Below are 21,595 nucleotides of genomic sequence, written 5' to 3' on the forward strand. Positions count from 1 at the left end.
TGAGACCAGTCATAGGATATTGGCCTATATATTAACACTCGCCCAACTCTTTAGGAAATCTTTAACTAAAGAATTCTTCTCCTTGACACAGCAGCATCTCAACACCATCATTTAACAGTTAGCAGGAAGCCTCTGTAATTAGCACTTTGATTGATCCTTACTGAGCCAGGGTTATTTGAAAAGCCCCAGTTAGCACCAACCATGAATGCTGTGTGTGTGTATATATATATATATATTTGAATTCTGCCTAAATATCATATTCCATGTTTCTGAGAAGGTGAGCTGTAATTCCACAAAAGCTCACTCTGGAATAAACCTGTTGGTCTTTAAGAGGCCACAAGCCTTTCCATTGTTGTTGTTGTTGTTGTTGTTGTTGTTGTTGGTGGTGGTGGTGGTGGTGGTTTGTTTGTTTGTTTGTTTTGGTTTTGCTATACATGCTGAAAACAAAAGGAGTTTCAGCATGTACAGCAAACCTTCTCAGAAACCTGGAAACCTTCTCAGAAACATGGAATACCATATTTAGGCAGAATTCAAATATACACACAGCATTTGTGGTAGAGAAGTTGGCACATTTCAAAACCTTCTCATGACAGATGGATGCAGTGCCATATTTAGTCCAACTGTTCCAGTCCACAGGGTATATTTTGCTATCCACGCTGAAATACCTAGTGTGGCATTAGTGGGCAGAGTGATGGATGGACGACGACTCAGGAGGCGTGGGTTCAAATCCTCACTGGGCATGGAAACTCATGGAGGGGTGTGTGTGTGAAATTTAAAAAAAAAGATCCTTAAATGTCTCGCTTACCTTGAAAGCCCTATTAGGGTTGCAACAAGAGAGAGCAGAAGGCAAAGCCCTGTTCCATCATGAAGAATCCAGGTAGGCCATCTCGCAGATAGGAAAGTGAGCTAACGTCATCCTTCCCAGGTTTACTATCATGTTACCACCTGTCCCATGGTTGTTTCACCAATGGAAGGGCACAAGCTAACGTGTTGTACCGCTGCCACCAGTTGATGACATCAACATGACTTATTATTAATCACAGAGGTCCAGGCAATGTGTCATTTTAAAAGAACCAAATAGAAGTTGTTTATTGTTACGGGTGACGAAAGTATAATCCGTGTCATTAACTCTTAACAAAACAGCCCTCTTCATCCACTCTCAAACCGCCAAACTGCTCTCTCTCTCCACCCCAAACTCCAAAACCACCAATCCTCAAAAATAAAACTACCAATCTCTCATCCCCAATCTCCGATCTAATCTCCCCTCTTCCTTGGGAGACTCTTATATCCTGTGACTCCGCCTCTCCAGCACTCTCATTGGCCCATGCAGGGAGCACATTAATATTCACGACCTGGGCGGATGTCCCTGTCACAATTTCTAGTTTCTGGGAAGGCGACCTTCCAAAGAGGAGAAGTTTCCTTCACCCTTAGACTCTCTCCATGCACTGAGGAACCGACCAGGATTCGGAATGAAAAGGACTAACGCAGAGCTGGGAAATTTCATGTTTTGGACTAGTTGGTGGGGAATTTTGTGAACCGCACTCCAAAAAAGGAACATGTAGAAGCTCTGGGTGAAAGTCACATATATTCAGAGTCCTGGCTTCCAGTCCCCATCCCCACCTCCCTGTTTCTTTGCCTGGCCCATAACCTTCCTGATCATACTTGTTTCAAATTCATTAATGACAGGCCACCTCCGCAGCCCCAATAAAGGATTAGTTAGCATATAAAAAGGTTTGAGACTCTGTTAAGAAGTTCATTATAGATAATTGAAGAGGCGAAGGCCATAAAAATGTGAAATCCTCCTTACAATGTGTGACTTTATCTGATTGACCTAATGGACTTCCTAATTGAAATTTCAAAAGGCTGTTTCTCGGGAAGTGGGAGAGAACTGAGCGACAAAGGTCTCGCCATCTGCGTCCTGGGTTCAAATCTCTAGGCTGCTAGAACTTGGCATAAGTCAGTTAACCATAAGAAATCCCTTCCTCCCCTCAACCTCAGTCACGTATAAATAATGCGAATTACAACCAGTTGAACTGGACTGTATGGGCAAAGATACAGTTAAACATTTATCTTTTTTAAATTAAATGTTTATCTTTTTTAAATGTGTGAAGTGGAATATATCTTATTCAGCTGTTAGCTAACCGAGTATACAGGGGACCTGGGGGTGAAATCAAATTGGCCTCCCTCTCTTCACACTGCCTCTCCACATCTGAAGAGGAACAGCTTAAACAGAACTTCTTCTACACATGAAGATTCTCACAAAACCAGGAACCTTGTTTTTTTTAGGAATTTGAGCTGTACAGGCAGCACCCCTGCCTATACAGGAGAAAGTCTTCTTTAGACTGCCATTCTGCACATAAGTGGAGTCATGACAAAGTTGGGTGGGGTTAACAATTTGCCCTTCTTGAGGGTTAAACAGGATCAGACTAAGGGTGGCTGGGCCAACACATCCCATTTCCAGCAATGACAGGGCCAAAACTGGAGGACACGGGAGGAGGGACCCTTGTCATGGGATAGAGGAGGCCCTTCGGGTGCCACAGGTGGGGCAAATAAAGAGTTAGGAGGGGATTTTCCCCCAGGCTTCACAAGGTTGCTGCTATGGTTGGGACAACAAGAAGTCCCGTGAGTCACGATGATGGTGTTCTACTCCAATGGCATGATGGGCCAAACATTGGGATGCCAAAAGAAACCAGGAAAGAGAGGAGGTGATTAATGAGGGAGGTGGTGCAGGCATGCACTTGGGCCCATCAGACCACTGGAAGCATCATACACACATCCACTTCCATGTTCTCACCAGCCAATCCTGGAGCCAGTGGTTGGGAATGGGTGCATTCTATGTGGTTCTGCCCTTGGGACCGCTACGGAGATGGCAACGGGTCCAGAACGCAGGGGCCAGACTTCTGGGTGGGGTTAGGAAAAAACAAAGTATCTCCCCCACCCTTGGCTGCCTTCCACTGGCTACCTGTCCGCCTCCGTACTAGTTTCAAGGTGATGGTACTAAACCTATAAGGCCTTAAACGTTTCAGGACCTCGATATCTGGCTGAGCGCCTCCTTCCAGTTAGGTCTGCCCAACCTCTAAGATCGTCGCAGGCAGGGCAGCTGAGTGTTCGGACCCCGAGAGAGGCCCGAAAAACAACCACTAGAAATCGGGCCTCCTCAGCGGTGCAGCCACAATTATGGAACTCTCTTCCACTGGAAGTTCGCCTGGACCCTTCACTGAGCACCATCAAAAAACTACTGAAAACCTGGCTATTTAGACAAACTTGAATAAACTACACTCTGATACAATAGTGTCCGAACATATAACTTCTATCGTACTGCCATGCTCCATGTTTTTATTTTCCTCTATGTGTTTAATGGTATTTATTGCATTATAATGTTATCCTCACTTCACTTTATGATTTTTTTTAAAATTTTCACCCCTCTGTATTAATGTCACTATTTGCTATTTTGTTACTCTGTTGTTGTTTTGTTATTTGTTTTTGTAAACCACCCAGAATGGCCTTGGCTGCCAGATGAGTGGTATTTAAATCCATCAATTAATTAAATACTTACTTAATTAATTAATTACTAGATCAATTGATTGATTGATTGATTGATTGATTGATTGATTGATTGATTAATTAATTAAACAAATAAGTGCAGCCGATCTACTCCTGCAGCACTGCTTGTCCTGATATTTCTCTTCTTGCCTGAACACCCAGGAAAGCACAGCAATGCACTGAGTCTTCGTGTGGTGCCCCAGTAAAATAACACTTGAAATAGCACAGACTATGGCCCAATTTAGGATACTGTCCATTATATTTGCCATAGATTCAACAGGCAGTGGCTTCTTTCTCCAAAAACGTGGCACAGCTTGATCTAGTTCAAGGAGGGCAGCCAGGAGGATCAGGGGACTGGAAACCAAGCCTGGTGAGGAAAGACTGAAAGAACTGGGCCTATCTGCGAAAGGAAGACTGAGGGGAGATAGGATATCACTGCGACGTTCACCCAGTGCCCCCTGCTTGTTTCCCCCAAACCCAGGGTTCAGTCTGGCAACGTTCTCTCTTTCCTTCGCTGCCCCCAGTGGATTTCCCCTATCCACACTGCAAAAGACTTTAATCAGACACTTGCTGCCAACAGAACTTGTTTATTAAAAGATATTAGGTCGAATCTGAATCACAGATGTTCTTTACTCATTGTATTGAATCAAAATCATTGAAACCTCGTATATTTTGTTACACACTCAATCACCATTTGCTTTATTTATTTTTGCTCCATAAGACGTACCTCTCCATAAGACGCACCAAATTTTTAGGAGAAGAAAACAGGAAAATAATAATCTGTTTTCTTCTCCTAAAAATTTGGTGAGCCTTATGGAGAGGTCCGTCTTATGGAACATACCCTAGGACCCTTTGGAGGCTCACCCTGCCCCCCGGGGGCCAGAAGGGGCAAAATTGCCACCTTCAGGGACTCTTCTAAAGCTTCCCAAGCCTCAAAAGAGTCCCAGAACGTGGTGATTTCGCCCCCTCTGGCTTTGCGGGGGGGCAGGATGATCCTCCAAAGGGTCCTAGGGTCTGTTCCAGGACCCTTGTGAGGCTCCCCCCACCCCCCACGGGGCCAGTGGGGGCGACATCGCCAGTTTCGCTCCATAAGACACACAGACTTCCCCCACACACTTTTTTTTGGGGGGGGAAGTGCATCTTATGGAGCAAAAAATACGGTATTTACTTTAACCAGATTATCTTTATTACTATCAGTTCTCTCTATTTCTCTGACTATCTATCTCTCTTTACTCTTCAACCTCTCTCCTTCACACCTCCCACTCTCCTTCTCTCTCACTCACTCACTGACTGAATGACCCCACCCCTCCAGTCCTCTCATAGGCTCATGCAAATGAGCTTCAGCTATGAGTGACAGGGGTGACATGGACATTGGTCACAATCACCTTTCAAATACTTGAAAGGCAGAGGAGAGGCAGAATCCGTTCTCAATCATCCCAGACTGCAGGACACACAATAATGGGTCCAAAAAACTACAAGAAGCCTGATTTCGAATGAATGTCAAGAAGAATGTCTTAACTGTTAGAGCAGTATGACAATGGATCCCATGACCTCAGGAGGTGGGGAGAGCTCCAACGCTGGAGACAATCAAGAGAAAATTGGACAACCCTCTGTCAAGATTTGCTTTGACTTGTATTCCTGCCTTGAGCAAGGGGTTGGACTTGATGGGCTTAGGGGCCCCTTCCAACTCCATGGTGGTACGGTTGTGTTCTACGATTTTATGGTATTCCTCTGGCTTTGCGGGGGGGCAGGATGATCCTCCAAAGGGTCCTAGGGTCTGTTCCAGGACCCTTGTGAGGCTCCCCCCACCCCCCACGGGGCCAGTGGGGGCGACATCGCCAGTTTCGCTCCATAAGACACACAGACTTCCCCCACACACTTTTTTTGGGGGGGGGAAGTGCATCTTATGGAGCAAAAAATACGGTATTTACTTTAACCAGATTATCTTTATTACTATCAGTTCTCTCTATTTCTCTGACTATCTATCTCTCTTTACTCTTCAACCTCTCTCCTTCACACCTCCCACTCTCCTTCTCTCTCACTCACTCACTGACTGAATGACCCCACCCCTCCAGTCCTCTCATAGGCTCATGCAAATGAGCTTCAGCTATGAGTGACAGGGGTGACATGGACATTGGTCACAATCACCTTTCAAATACTTGAAAGGCAGAGGAGAGGCAGAATCCGTTCTCAATCATCCCAGACTGCAGGACACACAATAATGGGTCCAAAAAACTACAAGAAGCCTGATTTCGAATGAATGTCAAGAAGAATGTCTTAACTGTTAGAGCAGTATGACAATGGATCCCATGACCTCAGGAGGTGGGGAGAGCTCCAACGCTGGAGACAATCAAGAGAAAATTGGACAACCCTCTGTCAAGATTTGCTTTGACTTGTATTCCTGCCTTGAGCAAGGGGTTGGACTTGATGGGCTTAGGGGCCCCTTCCAACTCCATGGTGGTACGGTTGTGTTCTACGATTTTATGGTATTCCTCTTTTGCTCTTCTTCCTGCTCTCTCTTATTGCCAAATTTCAAGCTGAGATACAACCCTACACTAGAAAAAAACCGACCACCATGTATATTGATTAACAGCACTTCACCCCGAATAACATAAGGGCTGTCTTCTTCTTTTCCTTGTTCTTTTTTTTTAAAGGAGCAGAGAAAGAATGAAAGTAATGTACCGAGTCAAACCGAAGCAATAATAAGACTGCCATTCATTGCCCACGGCAGCTGATTTACAGTTCCTAGTGTGTTTACATTATTACACCACTAATTCCCTTGGCCATAAAGTTATATTTATATTTTGCGCCACCAAACAAGGAGAGGAAGACGGGAGGAACTAAAGCGATCTTATTAGGTCGTAAAGTGGAATCAGGTCAATGATAGACCGAAAGGATTCGGAGCCCAGTAAATATCATCTGTATCTTTTTTTGCCAATCTTGCCCCTGTACGGGTGCCCACCTCACCCACCCTCAAAGTTACAGCACCCCCCAGGTTTAATCAGAGCAGCTGGGGAGAGACTCCAACTGGCCAAAGAATCTTTTAACGCATCATATATTTTATCTACATTTCCTAAAACTTTATGGTGCCATTATCTTGATGGATGACGTACGTGTTTATTGGCACAGCCAAAGTAATAAGAGAGAAGGAAAATGCCCGTGGCCTTAAAAAGTAACTGAGGAACAGAGGGCTGCCAGGGGAATTTATGGAAAGTGTAAACGTCTGGAGATAACAACGGAATAATTGAGTAGTTGGCCTATTGAAGGCTCTGAGATCCTCCATCCTAGTTAAGGGTCCTGTCAGGGATTCCATTCCATAAAACCCCTTTTATTTCCTTTGTTTATTTTTCGTGCCAGTGGGAGAGGTACCTGTGAGGAGAAGCTGCAGAAATCCACTCTCTTTATTGGGATCCTGTCTGCCTTAGGTAAGAACCCCAAGAATCCTGATCCTTAGGTCATACTGAGATTTTGCTCCTTCTGCAGAAATGTCCGAAATGAGTCGATCACCCCAATATTGGAATCTATCCCAAGTTATTCATCTAATTTATTTCTTCTTCTTCTTCTTGCAGAAGGGCAAACACAGAGCAGTCTGAAAACCTTTTGATGGTGCTAGAAAAATAAGGTCTAATAAGTGACTGGAATTAACAAAACGTATTTTAGTATGTTGCCTATTTGTGCTTTTTATCCGATTCTTCCCTTAACTTTGAGTGTGACCATTTTATTCCTTAGCAGCTGCTGTCAAATTATGGTACCCTGAATATCTACTCCTCCTCTTCCACATCAATGTTCTTCTTCTCATATTTTAATAGCCAAAACCCTACAGGTGTTTGTATAAGGTTTATGAACTTGCTGTGGTTAATTGCAGCTAATTGATGGGGAGCATGCCCAGTCACTTGTCTGGGGTGAGCCCTCCTCAATTAGCCACAATTAACTCTAGCCAACTAGGCAAACTTTCTACAAATACCACTAGGTTAGTGGCCAATATGGTCATTCTTTTAAAATGTGTTTTCTGTTTGCTACATCTTGAAGCTGCTGTAATCTTTCCTTGATTTTTAGTGTGACAAAACAGTGTGATTTTAGTGTGATTCTGTAATGTATGGTTTGCAACTAGATATGGGCATGAACTGCCGCTTTGCAAGGGTGACTGGGTGGGTGAAGGAGTGATCAGCCAAGGGAGGGGAGAAGGGCGACCACGTGGGCAAGTGAGTGAGGGGGGAGCATGCAGGAGAGGGGGCAAGCAAAGGAGGGAGCAAAGGGGTGACTGGGTGCGCAGTGGGAAGAACTATCAGAGCGGACGACCAATCAGGTGGGTGGGCAAGAGAGCAAGTGGGGGCAACCGGGCAGGCAACTGGGTCTCAGCAACCGGTGGAGTGGAAGCATGGCTTGCAAGGGCAGGGAGAGAGATTGGAAGCAGAAAGGTGATGAGGTAGCCGGCCAAGCAGATGAGCCAAGGGGGCAAGTATTGGGGTGGAAGAACAATCAGGTGGGGAGGTGGGCGAGCGAGAAAGGGGGGTGAGGAGGTTATCGGGCAGGCAAGGGGGCCACCAGGTGGGCAAAGGGGCAACAGGGCTGGTGGGAGGGAGTGGTTGAGGGCAGAAGAGTAATTTGGCAGACGGATGAGTGGGGTAACCAGGTGAGCAAGTGATGGGGTGGAAGAGGGATTGTGTGGGTGAGCGAGCAAGTGGGCAAGTAAGGGAGTTATTGGGCGGATGAAGGGACGAGCAACAAGCCACATGACGGCTTTTTATATTTTTTATTTTATTTTATTTCTGCTCTCTGGTATAGTGCTGTATCAGATAGTAGGAATTTTTTAAAAAGTGGATGAGCATTTACATATGCAGAATTGATTGCAATGAATCATTTCCACATCTACTGCAGAATAAAAAAGACCTTTGGCAGAGGAGCAAAGAAATTCACTCCCTGATACAGTATTCCGTGCAGGCACAAAAGCTCATGTGTACACTAAAATACAAATCTTTCTCTTTTTTAGCAGAGGGAGGCTTTTATAGCCAAATGAATCGATGAATCAAAAAATCACTAAAAATTCATGGATTCATCAGGCTTTTGATTCATACGAATATGAATCAGCGAATTAAGTGATTTTTGAATGAGTTTGGCGATTCATATTTTTTTCATTCATGCCCCTTTCTAATTTCAATATTTAGAGCAGGGAGAGGGGAATGTATAAAGCCTGGGAAGCCAGCAACCAACAGTGTCATTTGAAGGGGGCACGTGCAGCAATGTGGGGCATCCCCAGATAGTTGGGATGGGATCCTGAGGAGGCCAGGATTCATCCACGGAGGTTGCTCAGCCCTGCTCATGCTCCAGATGAACCTCCAGTTTCAAGACTCAGGACATGGCCCCCTTCCTCCATGCTGCTCACCCTGGCACGCTAGCCCTCTTTTTCTCCATGCCAACAGCAGATGCGTCTTACAACTCGAGCAGGCTGGCAAACCTCCCTCTTGAAGTGGTAGCTTTCGGGGAACGCCGGGGACAAAGGAAATCAGTACATTTGAACCTGAAGGGGCTCTTGAAGGTCTGCGAACATGCACCAGCTGTTCCCAGGAATAGAGTTTGTGAGATTTGCCAAACCTGGAGATGTATTAATATCTGAAGCTGAGGTTCTTTTATGCGGCCTGAACTATGAATGAATTGGCATGAGATACTTGTAGCGCACAAGTTTCGCTCTCCTCCCGCCCCCCACTTTTTCTTTCCTTCTTTTTCTGGCGGCAAACGAAACCCCCTTTTCAGGCTCCTTTGAGGGGGAAAACGCAGTGGCACCTGAAAACAGCCAAGCGTGGAGAGATGAAAAACCCCTTCAATGTAATTAGATGATTAAGTACCTTTTAAGCCTGGGACCTAACAGATTTGTTATCTGGAGTTGCTCCTTTTTTCACATTCCAAGCCTTTATTCTCTACTTACCGCCTTCCATCCCACCTCTTACCCCCCTTCCTCCCGCCGCGCCACCCAGCTTCGTTCCTTCCTACACAAAGCCAAAATCCCTTTCAAGGCTCTGAACAAGATACTGTTCATCTCACACAGCAAATGAAACACAGACACAGAGAAAAAGAGACGTAATCCTTTATCCCATCAATTCAAACCGGGCTCGCCTTGGTGCGCTATCTTGTGCCGGCAATATAGGGTATAGGAGGGGTTGAATCTCTGGAAATAGTAGAAAAAGTCAGCTCCTCTTATTAGTTCTCTTTTTTTGCTCCCTCCCTTCCTGGGCCGAAATTGGATGGAAGGTCTGTCTGTCTGTCTGTCTGTCTGTCTGTCTGTCTGTCTGTCTGTCTGTCTGTCTGTCTGTCTGTCTGTCTGTCTGTCTGTCTATCTATCTATCTATCTATCTATCTATCTATCTATCTATCTATCTATCTATCTATCTATCTATCTATCTATCTATCTATCTATCTATCTATCTATCTATCTATCTATCTATCTATCTATTAAATTTATACCCCGCCCATCTAGAGACAAGTCTACTCTGGGCAGCTAACAATTAAAAAAATGGAATGAAAACCATATAATAAAAAAACCTGCAATATTAATATGGTTCAAGATGGGGCAAAAATAAAAATAATCAAGTGATGACAGGAGGGAAAGCCTGCCTAAAGAACCAGGTCTAAAGTTGGCTCTTTAAAACACCCAGCGATGGAGCCAGCCTGTTCCAAAGGCGAGGGGCCACTGCCAAGAAGGCCCGGTTTTGTATTCTTTCTTTCCGGCTCTCCCTCGGCATCAGGCCCCTCAGCCGCCCTTCTTGGCTAGAACGAGTGATTCGGGTATATCTAGGTGGGAGGAGGCATTCCACTAGATATTGAGGTCCTAAACCGTTTTGGGCTTTATATGTCATCCTTAACACTTTGAAATCAATGCGGAAACAAATGGGCAGCCAATGCAAGGCAGCCAGAGTGGGGGAAATACACTGATATTTTCTCGTCCCACTGGGAAATCTGGCCGCCATGTTCTGCACCATTTGAAGCTTCCGCATCAATCTTAAAGGTAACCCCACGTAGGGCATGTTACAGTAGTCTAATCTCGAGACTACAACTGCATGGACCAGAGTGGTGCGCACCCCAACATCAAGATAGGGCCAGAGCTGGGCAATCCGCCAGAGATGGAAATAGGCGGAGTGGACCACTGACACCACCTGGGTTTCCATGGTGACCTCCGGATCCAGATGGTCCCCCAAGCTGCGAACCTCACTCTTCGTGGTGAGAGTCACTCCCCCAAAAGAGAGGGAGCTTCCCAACCCACCAATGCAGGGGCCACCCACCCTTAGGACCTCTGTCTTGTCCGAGTTCAGCCTCAACCCATTCTCCTGCATCCATTGCAGTACAGCCTCCAGACAATGCTGAAGGGACGAGACTTGATTACTTCTGCTTCTCGGAAATTGTGGCTTGATAAAATGTCTCCATAGTAGGGTGGACACCTCTTAGCCTGGCGCTTACAACAGCGCAGGTGTGGTGAAGGTGGATGTCACACACAAACACAGAGCCCTCTGCCTCTGATAAAGGCACCAGAGGCAGGACTGGGTGGCTGGGGGCAATCTGAATTAGGGAAAGTCCCCTCTTGCCCTAATGAGTGAGGTGTGACGGGGTGGGGTGGAAGGCTCGGTCCTTGCTCTCCATGGCAAAGCCTGCTCGCCCCACAGACAGTGTTTGTGTGTGTGGGTCCACCGCATCAGAGATGGGACTTTCTTACAAAAAGGCAGGAAAAGCAGCTTCGTCTGGCTGTGGCGTCCCGGCATCCCTCGCCACACCAGGCCCCACCCCAAGGTTCCCCGGTTGCTTCTGAGCATATCTGCCATGCCCTCAAGAGTTGGGAAGGAAATATCTATATTCCCCCCTCCCACAACCCTGGAAAGTGTGTACAGATGCACCCTGCTCCTAGGGCAGGCCGACTATCTTGAAGAGGGGATCAAGAGCCATTTGCTTTGCAAAAGACCTGCAAATTGTGGGTTTCCTTAAATTCTCCTCAAGATCAACCATGACTCAAGCACCCATCTAGAGATGTTGACATAAGCGAGTTTCTTTCATACTTCACAAGTTATGCACCTAGTTGGGAGAGGCTCATACCGTAACCATCTTTTGCTCTTCATCTTATATTCGTGAAGAATACCATCGGGGCACATTTCTTCCCTGAGTAACGTGCACTGTCTCCACATCAATATATTCACTGTTCTTTGTACAAAACATGACGTTGCCAAGTGTATTTTAATCCAGCCGCTTCCGTTTTTCAGAAACCGGTTGCGAAGGGAAATTATATGTCAAGGTGAAGTAGTCTTGCTACCAATCATTCCGCCATATCACCAGCCCGTTTTGATTGAGCTGAGTGCCAGAAGCATAAATATGCTTACTATATTGCCAAGCCAATTTTTGTTTTAATTTATTTTTTAAATCAGCCACAAACATGGTCTGGGCTCTGCGTGAGCAAGTGGCAATTTGGATTTTAATCAGAGTAATGAATGAAAATGGACTGATCTGACCTTAAGGAGAAGAAGACACTCAGGGGCTTGGCTTGCATCACTACCCAAGGAACGTCAGCCAGAATTAAATTCTGCTTAACATTGACGTTAGACAAATGCATTGCCTTATTGATTCATTTTGCAATGAGGACCCTGATGTCAAAATTGAAGTTATCAAAGTTGGATATTCCAAAGTTTGAGTTCTGTTCATTCAAATCATGTTGATTGTTGTTGTTTAGTCTTTAAGTCATGTCTGACTCTTTGTGACCCCATGGACCAGAGCATGCCAGGCCCTCCTGTCTTCCACTGCCTCCCGGAGTTGGGTCAAAGTCATGTCAGTCACTTCGATGACACTGTCCAGCCATCTCATCCTCTGTCGTCCCCTTCTCCTCTTGCCTTCACTCTTTTCCAACATCAGGGTCTTTTCCAGGGAGTCTTCTCATGAGATGGCCAAAGGATTGGGGCCTCAGCTTCAGGATCTGTCCTTCCAGTGAGCACTCTGGGTTGAAATCATGTTGATAGGTCAATATAATGAGGGTAGTGATTATTTGACTTCCTCAGGTTTCTCCGAATCATAGTTGTGTTTTCTTCCATTCTTATTTTGCAATGGGTTGTGAAATTTTGGCTAGAATCCCGTTAAGGAAACAAAGGACAGTGGGGCCACAGGGCCGGCAATCCTCCCGCGCTCCAGCAGGTTCTTCTTTCTGCAACCTGTTGCATATTGGGTATGAAATTGGGCACACAACCAACTGGGCAATGCATACTGTAGAAGACCAACTAATCCAAAAATCCCAACAAGATTATGGCCTTTGTGGGTTCCACACACACGCCCCAGTGAAATCCATGCGCATTTGAAATGAGATTTTCCTAAAGTGCACATTTATTGGTGTGTGTTATCTGATACACTCAGCTCTTTATTGTATGCTTTCAAATCCTAATGGGGGCATTTCATCCATCTGCACTTGAAACGATGCACAATAATATGTGCAAAAGAGGGAAACTGTCGAAAGTCCCTCCCATCCTCACAAATGTGTAAATGTTCTAGGCAAGGTACATTTCTTCTCACAAGGAAGCTCAGGTGGGGAGAAAATAGGTCTAAAATGTGGTGGCCCTACTGATTACAAGTACCAGGAGATATGAACACATATAATCAGTCTCAGCTCCCCTTCATTGGCTCCCTGTTGGTTTCCGTAACCAACTCAAGGTGCTGTTCATAACCTATAAAACGCTTAATGGTTTAGGACCTCAATATTCGGCAGAATCTCTCTGCTACAAAACAGCTACCCATCCCAGGTGCTCCTCACAGTCCTTGATGTTGAGAACTGTAACACTCAAAGAGGCCAAAATGGCCAATAAGAGGAACTGAGTTTCAGCAGCTGTGACCCCTTCTGTCTGGAATACGCTTCCTGCAAAGGTTCACCCGGCGCCATCCCTCACTATTTTTCAGAAGCTAAATGAGAAAGAATGACATAAATATTCATGCGAATGTTGTCCTGAGATGCTCAAATGGATTTAATTTGCGTCTTTCCATTTAAAGGTCAGTACATTGTTTTAGCTAGCAACAGGCTGTACTGTATTTTATTGTGCTTTTATTGTATGATTTTACTGTGTCTGGTGAACCACCCAGAGAGTGGTGACACTAATGTGGTGGTACATAAGTGAGAATGAATTAATGAATAAATGAAGGAATGAATGAAGGAACCAACCAACCAACCAACCAACCAACCAACCAACCAACCAACCAACCAACCAACCAACCAACCAACCAACCAGCCAGCCAGCCAGCCAGCCAGCCAGCCAGCCAGCCAGCCAGCCAGCCAGCCAGCCAGCCAGCCAGCCAGCCAGCCAGCCAGCCAACCAACCAACCAACCAACCAGCTAGCCAACCAACCAACCAGCTAGCCAACCAACCAACCAACCAACCAACCAACCAACCAACCAACCAACCAACCAACCAACCAACCAACCAACCAACCAACCAACCAACCAAACAACCAAACAACCAACCAACCAAACAACCAACCAACCAACCAACCAACCAAGACTAAAATCCAATGATTTTCCCCTACCTCTAAATGTGGGTGATATAATATATAAGTTTTAAGGGACAGTTCTACATCTAAGCAAGGTTGATAATTACTGTAAGATCTCTTAGTAACAAATACAGATAATATAGATGGAACACTTATCAAATACAAAACTAGGGAATATAAAGAAATTCTTAAAAGCATTGGGAAGGAGTTAGATCTAGCATTGTAGGTCAATGCTAGAGAAGGCCACGAACTAAAAAAAAAAAAAAGAACCAGGAAGTTCATTAAAAACCATTGGTTTGTTGGTTCAGATTCGTCAAAACTCTTTTTTTTGCAATGTAATGAACTCCTTGATTTGTTCCCCCGCCCCTTCCCATGGCCCCCACTGCCTTCCTACCTGGTCCTGTTGACTCCTCCACCATCTTCAGTCTGGAGCCTCCACCACCATCTTGAGAGACAGCAAGTCTGGCTTCCCTTCCCAATTGCCCCGTGGTGGCGATGGAGGAGGAGGAGGAGGAGGCAACTGAACCAGGTAGGGGGGCAATGGGGGCAGTAGGCAGGCTGTGTTGCTGCAATTGGGCGGTCCAAACTACCTATCCTCCCACATCTGCAAATTATGTTTTTAATGAATATGCCAGTTCCTCTCCCATTCCAATACAGATATGAAAATATCTCGGTCTCAGACATAAGAACATCAGAAGAGACCCGCTGGATCAGGCCAAGGGCCCCTCTAGTCCAGCTCCCTGGATCCCATGGTGGCCCCACCAGATGCCTCTGGGAGACCACGAGACCACGAGATCCCTGTCTCGCGATCCCCCTCCCTTGCATCTGGCCTTTAGAGGTCCCTTCCTTCTAAGTTTCCCAATTTGACTCTCCCCCCCTTTCCATCTGAGGGCATTTCTGACAGTCTATATGCATGGATTAAATTCTGTACAGTTGCACACTTGTCAAATATATACATTATTCCTTGTGACCAGATTTACCATATTTTTCAGTGTATAAGACTATACTTTTGTCTAGAATAAAAATTGAGGGTTGTCTTATACATGGTGAGGAGAGAACAAAAATAAGTGGAGGGGAGAACAAAAGTAAGTGGAAGGGAAAGCAGGGATCAAAGTGATCCCGCAGGGCTTTGATCCCTGCTTTCCCCTCCACTTGCTAAGCCCCACTTAGATTTCTTGATTTTGGGTTAGAAAAGTGGGGGCGTCTTATACATGGGAGCATCTTATACACGGAAATATATGGTATCTAAATATTAATTCCTAAAAAAAGAAGAGAGAACCCAACACTCACTGTTTCATTGCAATGACAAGATCATGAATGACATTCATACATCTTCAACAGTAATCTTGCAAAGCACAAATGGGACATAGTTATAACATTCACTTCTGTCTCCACACCCGTCAGAACGCTCTGTACTATTTAGTTTCTGTACCTCAGGCAGCTTGACTCGTCCTTCCGAAAAATGGCAATTATGAGGGTCGTGAGTGCAGACGTGACGATATTTGCACCAGTGGCACCGATATGGACTCTCCACACAAGAGAGGCACCTGAACACAAATAAAAGGATAGGAAAATTGGAAGAAATGTAAGGATTTGGAGGGGGGAAGGGAACTGAAGCACAGATAAAACCCAACATATTCTTTCCTGGCGGTGTGAGGAGGAAATGTTGGTAATCAGTGAATGCTCCAGTTGCCGAATTATCTTACATAAATTAGTTACACACACAGTCTCAGAAATCCTGTATCAAATAGATAAGAGGAAATTTAGTGATTTCAGCTGACCATGGAGTTTCAAAGCATTCCCCTTGAAGAAGACTTGGGAATACCTGAATCTCACAGATTCTCACTCTCAAAAAAAAGCTTGGGTATGTATGTGTGTGAAATCACACTTTTCTTACAAAGTGACTTCTCAGCTAGAGATTTTTTTTTTCTCCAAAGAAATTTCGTGGGAGATCTTGTGGGAAAACTCACAAGATTCCTTGGAAGTTTTGTGGTCACTTTTTTCTGAAAGAAATGTCAAATTGTGCAGAAATATTGCACTTCCCGTGTACAATGGCATCTTTCCTGTGCAGGATTTAACAGAAGAAACACCAAGCTACAAGAGAGCCGTACCATTCAGTTCAGAATAGGATCTTTCTAGCACTGGCATCACCTAGAAAGGACCGAAGGCACACCAAGCCATGCAGGACTGTTGCAATTCCTGTGCAGGATGGGATCTTTCCTGCTCAGGATGCTTTGGAAACGGGCATTATGATGTGCAAAACTTCACAGTTTCCTCTTCAGAGCAACAAGTGGGAAATGAGGAAATACACAGGGGGTAACAAGAGTGTGTGGGGGGATCATTTTCTCTGAATGCCATGAAATCTTGCAGATGCAGGGGGAAGGCTCAGCTCGGAGGCTCAGCATGGTAAAACCCAGAAAATCACAAAAACCCGAGAAAACGTGTGAATACAGTGGGGTCTTGACTTGAGAACTTAATCCGTATTGGAAGGCGGTTCTCAGGTCAAAATGTTCTCAAGTCAAATCTGCATTTCCCATAGGAATGCATTGAAAACCATTTGATCCGTATCTGCTCTTTTCCGTCCATAGAAACTAATGGGAAACTGCTATTCCGCCTTCGACCACTAGAGGGGGATATTTTGTTTCTTTTTTTCTTAGGTCAAGAAAGGTTCAGGGAAGGCAGGGAAAATACAGTCCAGGCAGTACAGTACCAGGCAGTCTGAAGACTCTCCCAATCCACTCTCTGAACGCTGGGAGGAGTGAGGAAGCAGACAGGCACCCTTTTCACTGGCCAACAGTTAACTGAAAGTTCAAATTTTGCACTTTCCCTGCCTCCCACGTGTTTTTTTTTTTCAGTTCTTAACTCAAATCTAAGTACTTAAGTCAAGTCAATATTTTCCTATGAGAGCGGTTCTTAAGTCAAAATGTTCTTAACTCAAGCCGTTCTTAAGTCAAGACCCCACTGTACTCATCATACCTATAATGTAGATGCAGGGACCAGATTGTAGGCTGCAATCAAGAGTTCCCATTTCCTGGACTCCTTAGGGTCCACCCTCTACCATGCCTTATAAATGAACATCTGGAATGGACTGTCCACTCACATGTCTGCCAGCAGCGGTGGCTCTGGTCTCCATTCCAATCACTCCAGAGCTTCCGGTCGGCTATCCACTTGTCAGCCAGTCAAGGAGAGTCATCTTCCTTCCTTCTGCCAGGAGTGGGGAGCCAACCGGGAGCTCCAGAGCGATCTGAAGGGAGAGCGGAGCCAACGGCGGCGGCGGATGCATGAGTGGATGGGGCCAGACCCTCCTTACGTCCAGCTGTGCAGGGGTATACAAATGTGAATACCCCATCATATACGAATAACCCCATCTCTAGTACATACATCAAGAGCAACTGCCTATTGTCACTGCTGTGTACACTCATTCTTCAGCTCCTTGAGTTATTTGCATTCCATTTCTATTTCTGATGCTAGCCCAGGCACACTGAAGCCCTCCCACCCTTTCCGGGGAAATCTTCCTCTACTTCAACCCACCTTAGATTCTGCTGTTCTTTAAATTGATAACAGGCGCCTGCTCTGATAAATCAAATTAAAAATGGATAGCGTCTTATAGTTTGTTAAGTCAGAAAGCAAAAGACGCCATAAATATTTAAATGCCGGCTTCTCGAAATCAGGCGTGTGCGGGATGTTTTTTCTTCCCCCCCCCCCGATTCCAGCTGCACTGCTATTTGTCAGAGCGCTGAAATCATCGGAACCGGAGTTGGCATTTTGCAGGGATTGCCAAAATGAAGCAAATCTCTCTTTGCGAGGCATCTGGCGCTCACTTCCTGCAGGAAGGACGCCTCCTGAATATACAGTGGTGTCAGAAGCACTTAACACGCCCTAGCGTGAAGCAAAAAATGCAAGCCTTTAGACCTGCAGCAGGTGTACAGAAGGGAGCGCTTAAGGCTTCCCTTGACAGGGACACTGTAATTGTAATTACTGTAATCACTGCAAATCCCCCATGTTTGTATTGAGACAAATACTCCTGCTTTACACTCTGTAGTGCGTCTTGCTACTAGAGATGGGCATGAACCACCGGTTCGGCAGTTCATTGGTTGGCCAAGTGGGTTTGGCTCTTTAAAACCCCGCCACCTCCGGTGGGCATCCGGTTGGAGCATCAGCCTGGCTTCCCTGCCCCTCCTCAGCCAGACCCTGCATCTTAATTTACATGCACTTGAGGGAAGAGGTGGGGCTTTAAAATGCCAAACCCCTGTTCGGTCAATACACGAATTGGCATGAACCGGCGGTTTGTGTCTCTCTCCAGTGGCTACCGAACCTGTGCTGAGTTATACCTGAATAAAATCTCTGAGGTAGGGATAAGGTATGCTGGCTGGATAGCTCAGTGGGTTAGGTCTCTGGCTGCGGTGCCAGAGGTTGACGGGGTTGCATTCCCCCCTCCCAATGCTTCCTATGAGAAGAGCCAGCCTGTCTGGCCTTGGACAAGCTTCAAAGCCCCAAAAATGCTCCCAGAAGAAGGGGATCGGGAACTCGCCTCTTGAGGACAGTCTACTTGGGAAATCCTGAAAAGGGTTGCCGTAAGTCAGAAGTAACTTGACAGCATGTGGTTATTAGTAGCATGATTCAAAAATACCGGGCACAGTCAATCAAAATTATAAAAGCATTGACTGGTATTATATAACAGATCCAAGTTTTAACCAAAAACCTAAGTATCTGATCCATATCAAAGTAGTATATATGCTATTCCTAATATTGACATTTTTGTTGTAGCTCTGATGATGATGTTATTTCTGGAAATGCATGGGCCTCCAAAACAATAGGTGATTCACCCCAGCTGGGGCCTCGGACTGCATGAAATAGAGAATGTTGTAGGGAAATGTGAACCCCATGGATTTCTTTTCTTTGCCCAAATCCTAGGAGACAGTTCTCCCCTCTTACGACTACACAATCAGACCATTTAAATCTAATTAAATACAACTCCTGAGCCGGACCGGCCACAGAGACAGACCTCCTACCCCACCCCCCACAATCACTCACCCCCACACAGCTGATTTGCGCATGTGCGCGTGCTCCAGTGCACCTGTGGAGCGCCACCCCGCCACTTGCACAAGAGCACTTGCGTGCCCGCCCAAGCGCCACGCCTGTGTAAAAATCTTCCTCTATCTATCTATCTATCTATCTATCCATCCATCCATCCATCCATCCATCCATCCATCCATCCATCCATCCATCCATCCATCCATCCATCCAGAAAGAACTCTTTCCCTTAACAAAATAAAATAAAACTAAAACAACCCCCAAACCGCTTATTGAAACCTGGACACGGCCCTAGGGCACAGAAGGCAGAATTTCTGCAGTGGTGCCTCACTAGACAGTTACCCTGCATGACAGTTTTTTCGCTAGACATTGACTTTTTGCGATTGCTATAGCAATTCGCAAAACAGTGGTTCCTATGGGGGAATTTCACTGGACAATGTTTGGTCCCTGCTTTGCAAACCGATTTTCACTAGACGACGATTTTGACAGCTTCTTCCGCACTCGCAAAACAGGTGTTTTCGGGGCCTAAGCTTCGCAAGACAGCGATTTAAACAGTTGATCGGTGGTTCGCAAAGCAGCTTTCCTACGGCCGATCTTCGCTAGACAACGATGATTCTTCCCCATTGGAACGCATTCAACAGGTTTCAATGCATTCCAATGGGGAAATGCTTTTCACTAGACAATGATTTCGCTAAACAGCGATTTCAGTGGAACGGATTATCATCGTCTAGCGAGGCACCACTGTACATAGAATTTCTCCAGTTTGCCGAATTTCTCTAGTGTTTTTGTGGGTAGGAAGAAAGAAAATCTAGCAAGGGGAATGGACTTAAGTATCCTGGAAGTAGGTGTCTTCTAAAATGAAAAAAAAAATGTACTTCCCAACTCTTCCCATATCTTGGCATAGCTGCTTGGCAGGAACATGGATCACAAGCAGTCAGATGTTCAGTTGTTACCACCATGAATATAGTCTAATCAAACCGAGGTTTGCACCTCACTCTTCCTTCTCTGTCCTTGCTCTATTGCAGTGGTTCTCAGACTGGGGTCCCCGGATGGTCTAGGACTGCAGTTCCCAGAAGCCGTGCTGTGCTGGCCAGGATCTCTGGGAGTTGTAGTCCAAGAACATCTGAGGTTCCAAGGTTTTGATACTGCTCTGTCAAATGTGACACACCTTCAGTGAAGACATTTGGGCTGAAATCCTGTTGTGCAGTTCTGCAAAAGATATGCCTGTCAGGGACAAATTGCCTCAAGTTAAGAGATCTCCACAGACATGATCTGTTGCACATCAAGTCACTGCCTGGCTAGAACACAGACTAAAAGATAAGGTCTATGGAGATGGTTGAACTTGAGGCAATTAACTTGCTACAATTAACTGACGAGGCATGTCTTGTTCCATGACTGGTCACGAGTCCAGCTGCACAATTCAGACACGGTCCGGCACCTCATCAACTAGCTGCAATTAGCCGGAGCAAGTTATGCAAACCTTGAGCAAACACCAATAGGATTGTGGCCATCGTGTGGTTCCTACAGAATGGACCCATGACTTCATCTGAAATCCTGCAGCTCTCCAAGTCTTAGAAACTCGTTTCAATGAATCCTAAATCAGATGGCCCATGGTCAGGAAAGAGGGTCACTGTCGTGCAGAACTACTGGAAGGTACCAAGCTGAACAACGCAAACTTACGAATTGTGGACGCTGCAGTTGTAGAAGACGAAAGTGGTGCTGGCAAAAGTCATGCCCGTTTCCTTGGATTTGAGCTGTAGCTGGACAATGTGGTGATCTCCTAGGAAGCAGAGAAAAGAGGGATTACTAGGTAGTGAATCTGGGCATTGCTAGGACTTGACCTACGGAACGGCATGGAGGTCTTCTGTGGGAGAGGTAGTATTTCTCCCCCCTTAAGCATTACCAATTCTACATTTGCAAGATTCTTCTGAGCCTAACCCCAAATGCTAGCCCTGTGTGGACCAAACCTATATTAAACTGCTGAATTGCACATCAACACCTATGCAAATATCATTGATTTAACCCTGTGGGAGATCAGCAGCTAGATTTAGGCTCTTGGGTATTAAACCCCTTTATCTTTAATAGTTAAAGATAAACATCCCATCTTCCCAAAGACACCCTATATTCTGTTTCAGCTTCCCAGCACCTTCGTGTAAGAAAGTGGAGATTTGTCAGGTTTGCATTGGAACTGATGTAATTCAGGCATCCCTAACTAACACAGAAATTAGAACGAAATAATACTTCGCCTTTCATATTTCTGATCATTTTGCAAGGCATTGCTCCGGCTTAATACCAAAAATGGTCATATTCGGCAGGAAATGTATTACCAATGTTCCTCATTACAGAAAATGACACCCATAAACAGGTACATTAAGGAAAACGGCTTAAAAAAGGACAAATTCGAGAAAAATGCCTTGAGCTCACTAGAGGAACGTAGGATATAAAGGTAAGTAATAAGCAATAAAATTAAACAGCAGAGAAAATGGAAAATAGAATCGCATATGGGGAGGGGGGAGGAGGC

General features: G+C 45.4%; 1 protein-coding gene across 1 annotated transcript in view; it reads right to left on the reverse strand.

Annotated features, from left to right (window-relative positions):
• PLXNA4 (plexin A4) overlaps nucleotides 1–21,595 on the reverse strand; it is a 635,072-nt gene that overhangs the window by 142,772 nt on the left and 470,705 nt on the right. Inside the window, exons 8-9 of the mRNA XM_073002484.2 lie at nucleotides 20,755–20,854; nucleotides 15,473–15,587 (exon numbers count right to left, since the gene is read on the reverse strand). Coding sequence (XP_072858585.2) covers nucleotides 15,473–15,587; nucleotides 20,755–20,854 — 215 coding nt within the window. The remainder of the gene's footprint in view (nucleotides 1–15,472; nucleotides 15,588–20,754; nucleotides 20,855–21,595) is intronic.

Source organism: Pogona vitticeps, chromosome 5 (assembly GCF_051106095.1).
Source record: "Pogona vitticeps strain Pit_001003342236 chromosome 5, PviZW2.1, whole genome shotgun sequence".
Taxonomy (NCBI): Eukaryota; Metazoa; Chordata; class Lepidosauria; order Squamata; family Agamidae; genus Pogona; species Pogona vitticeps.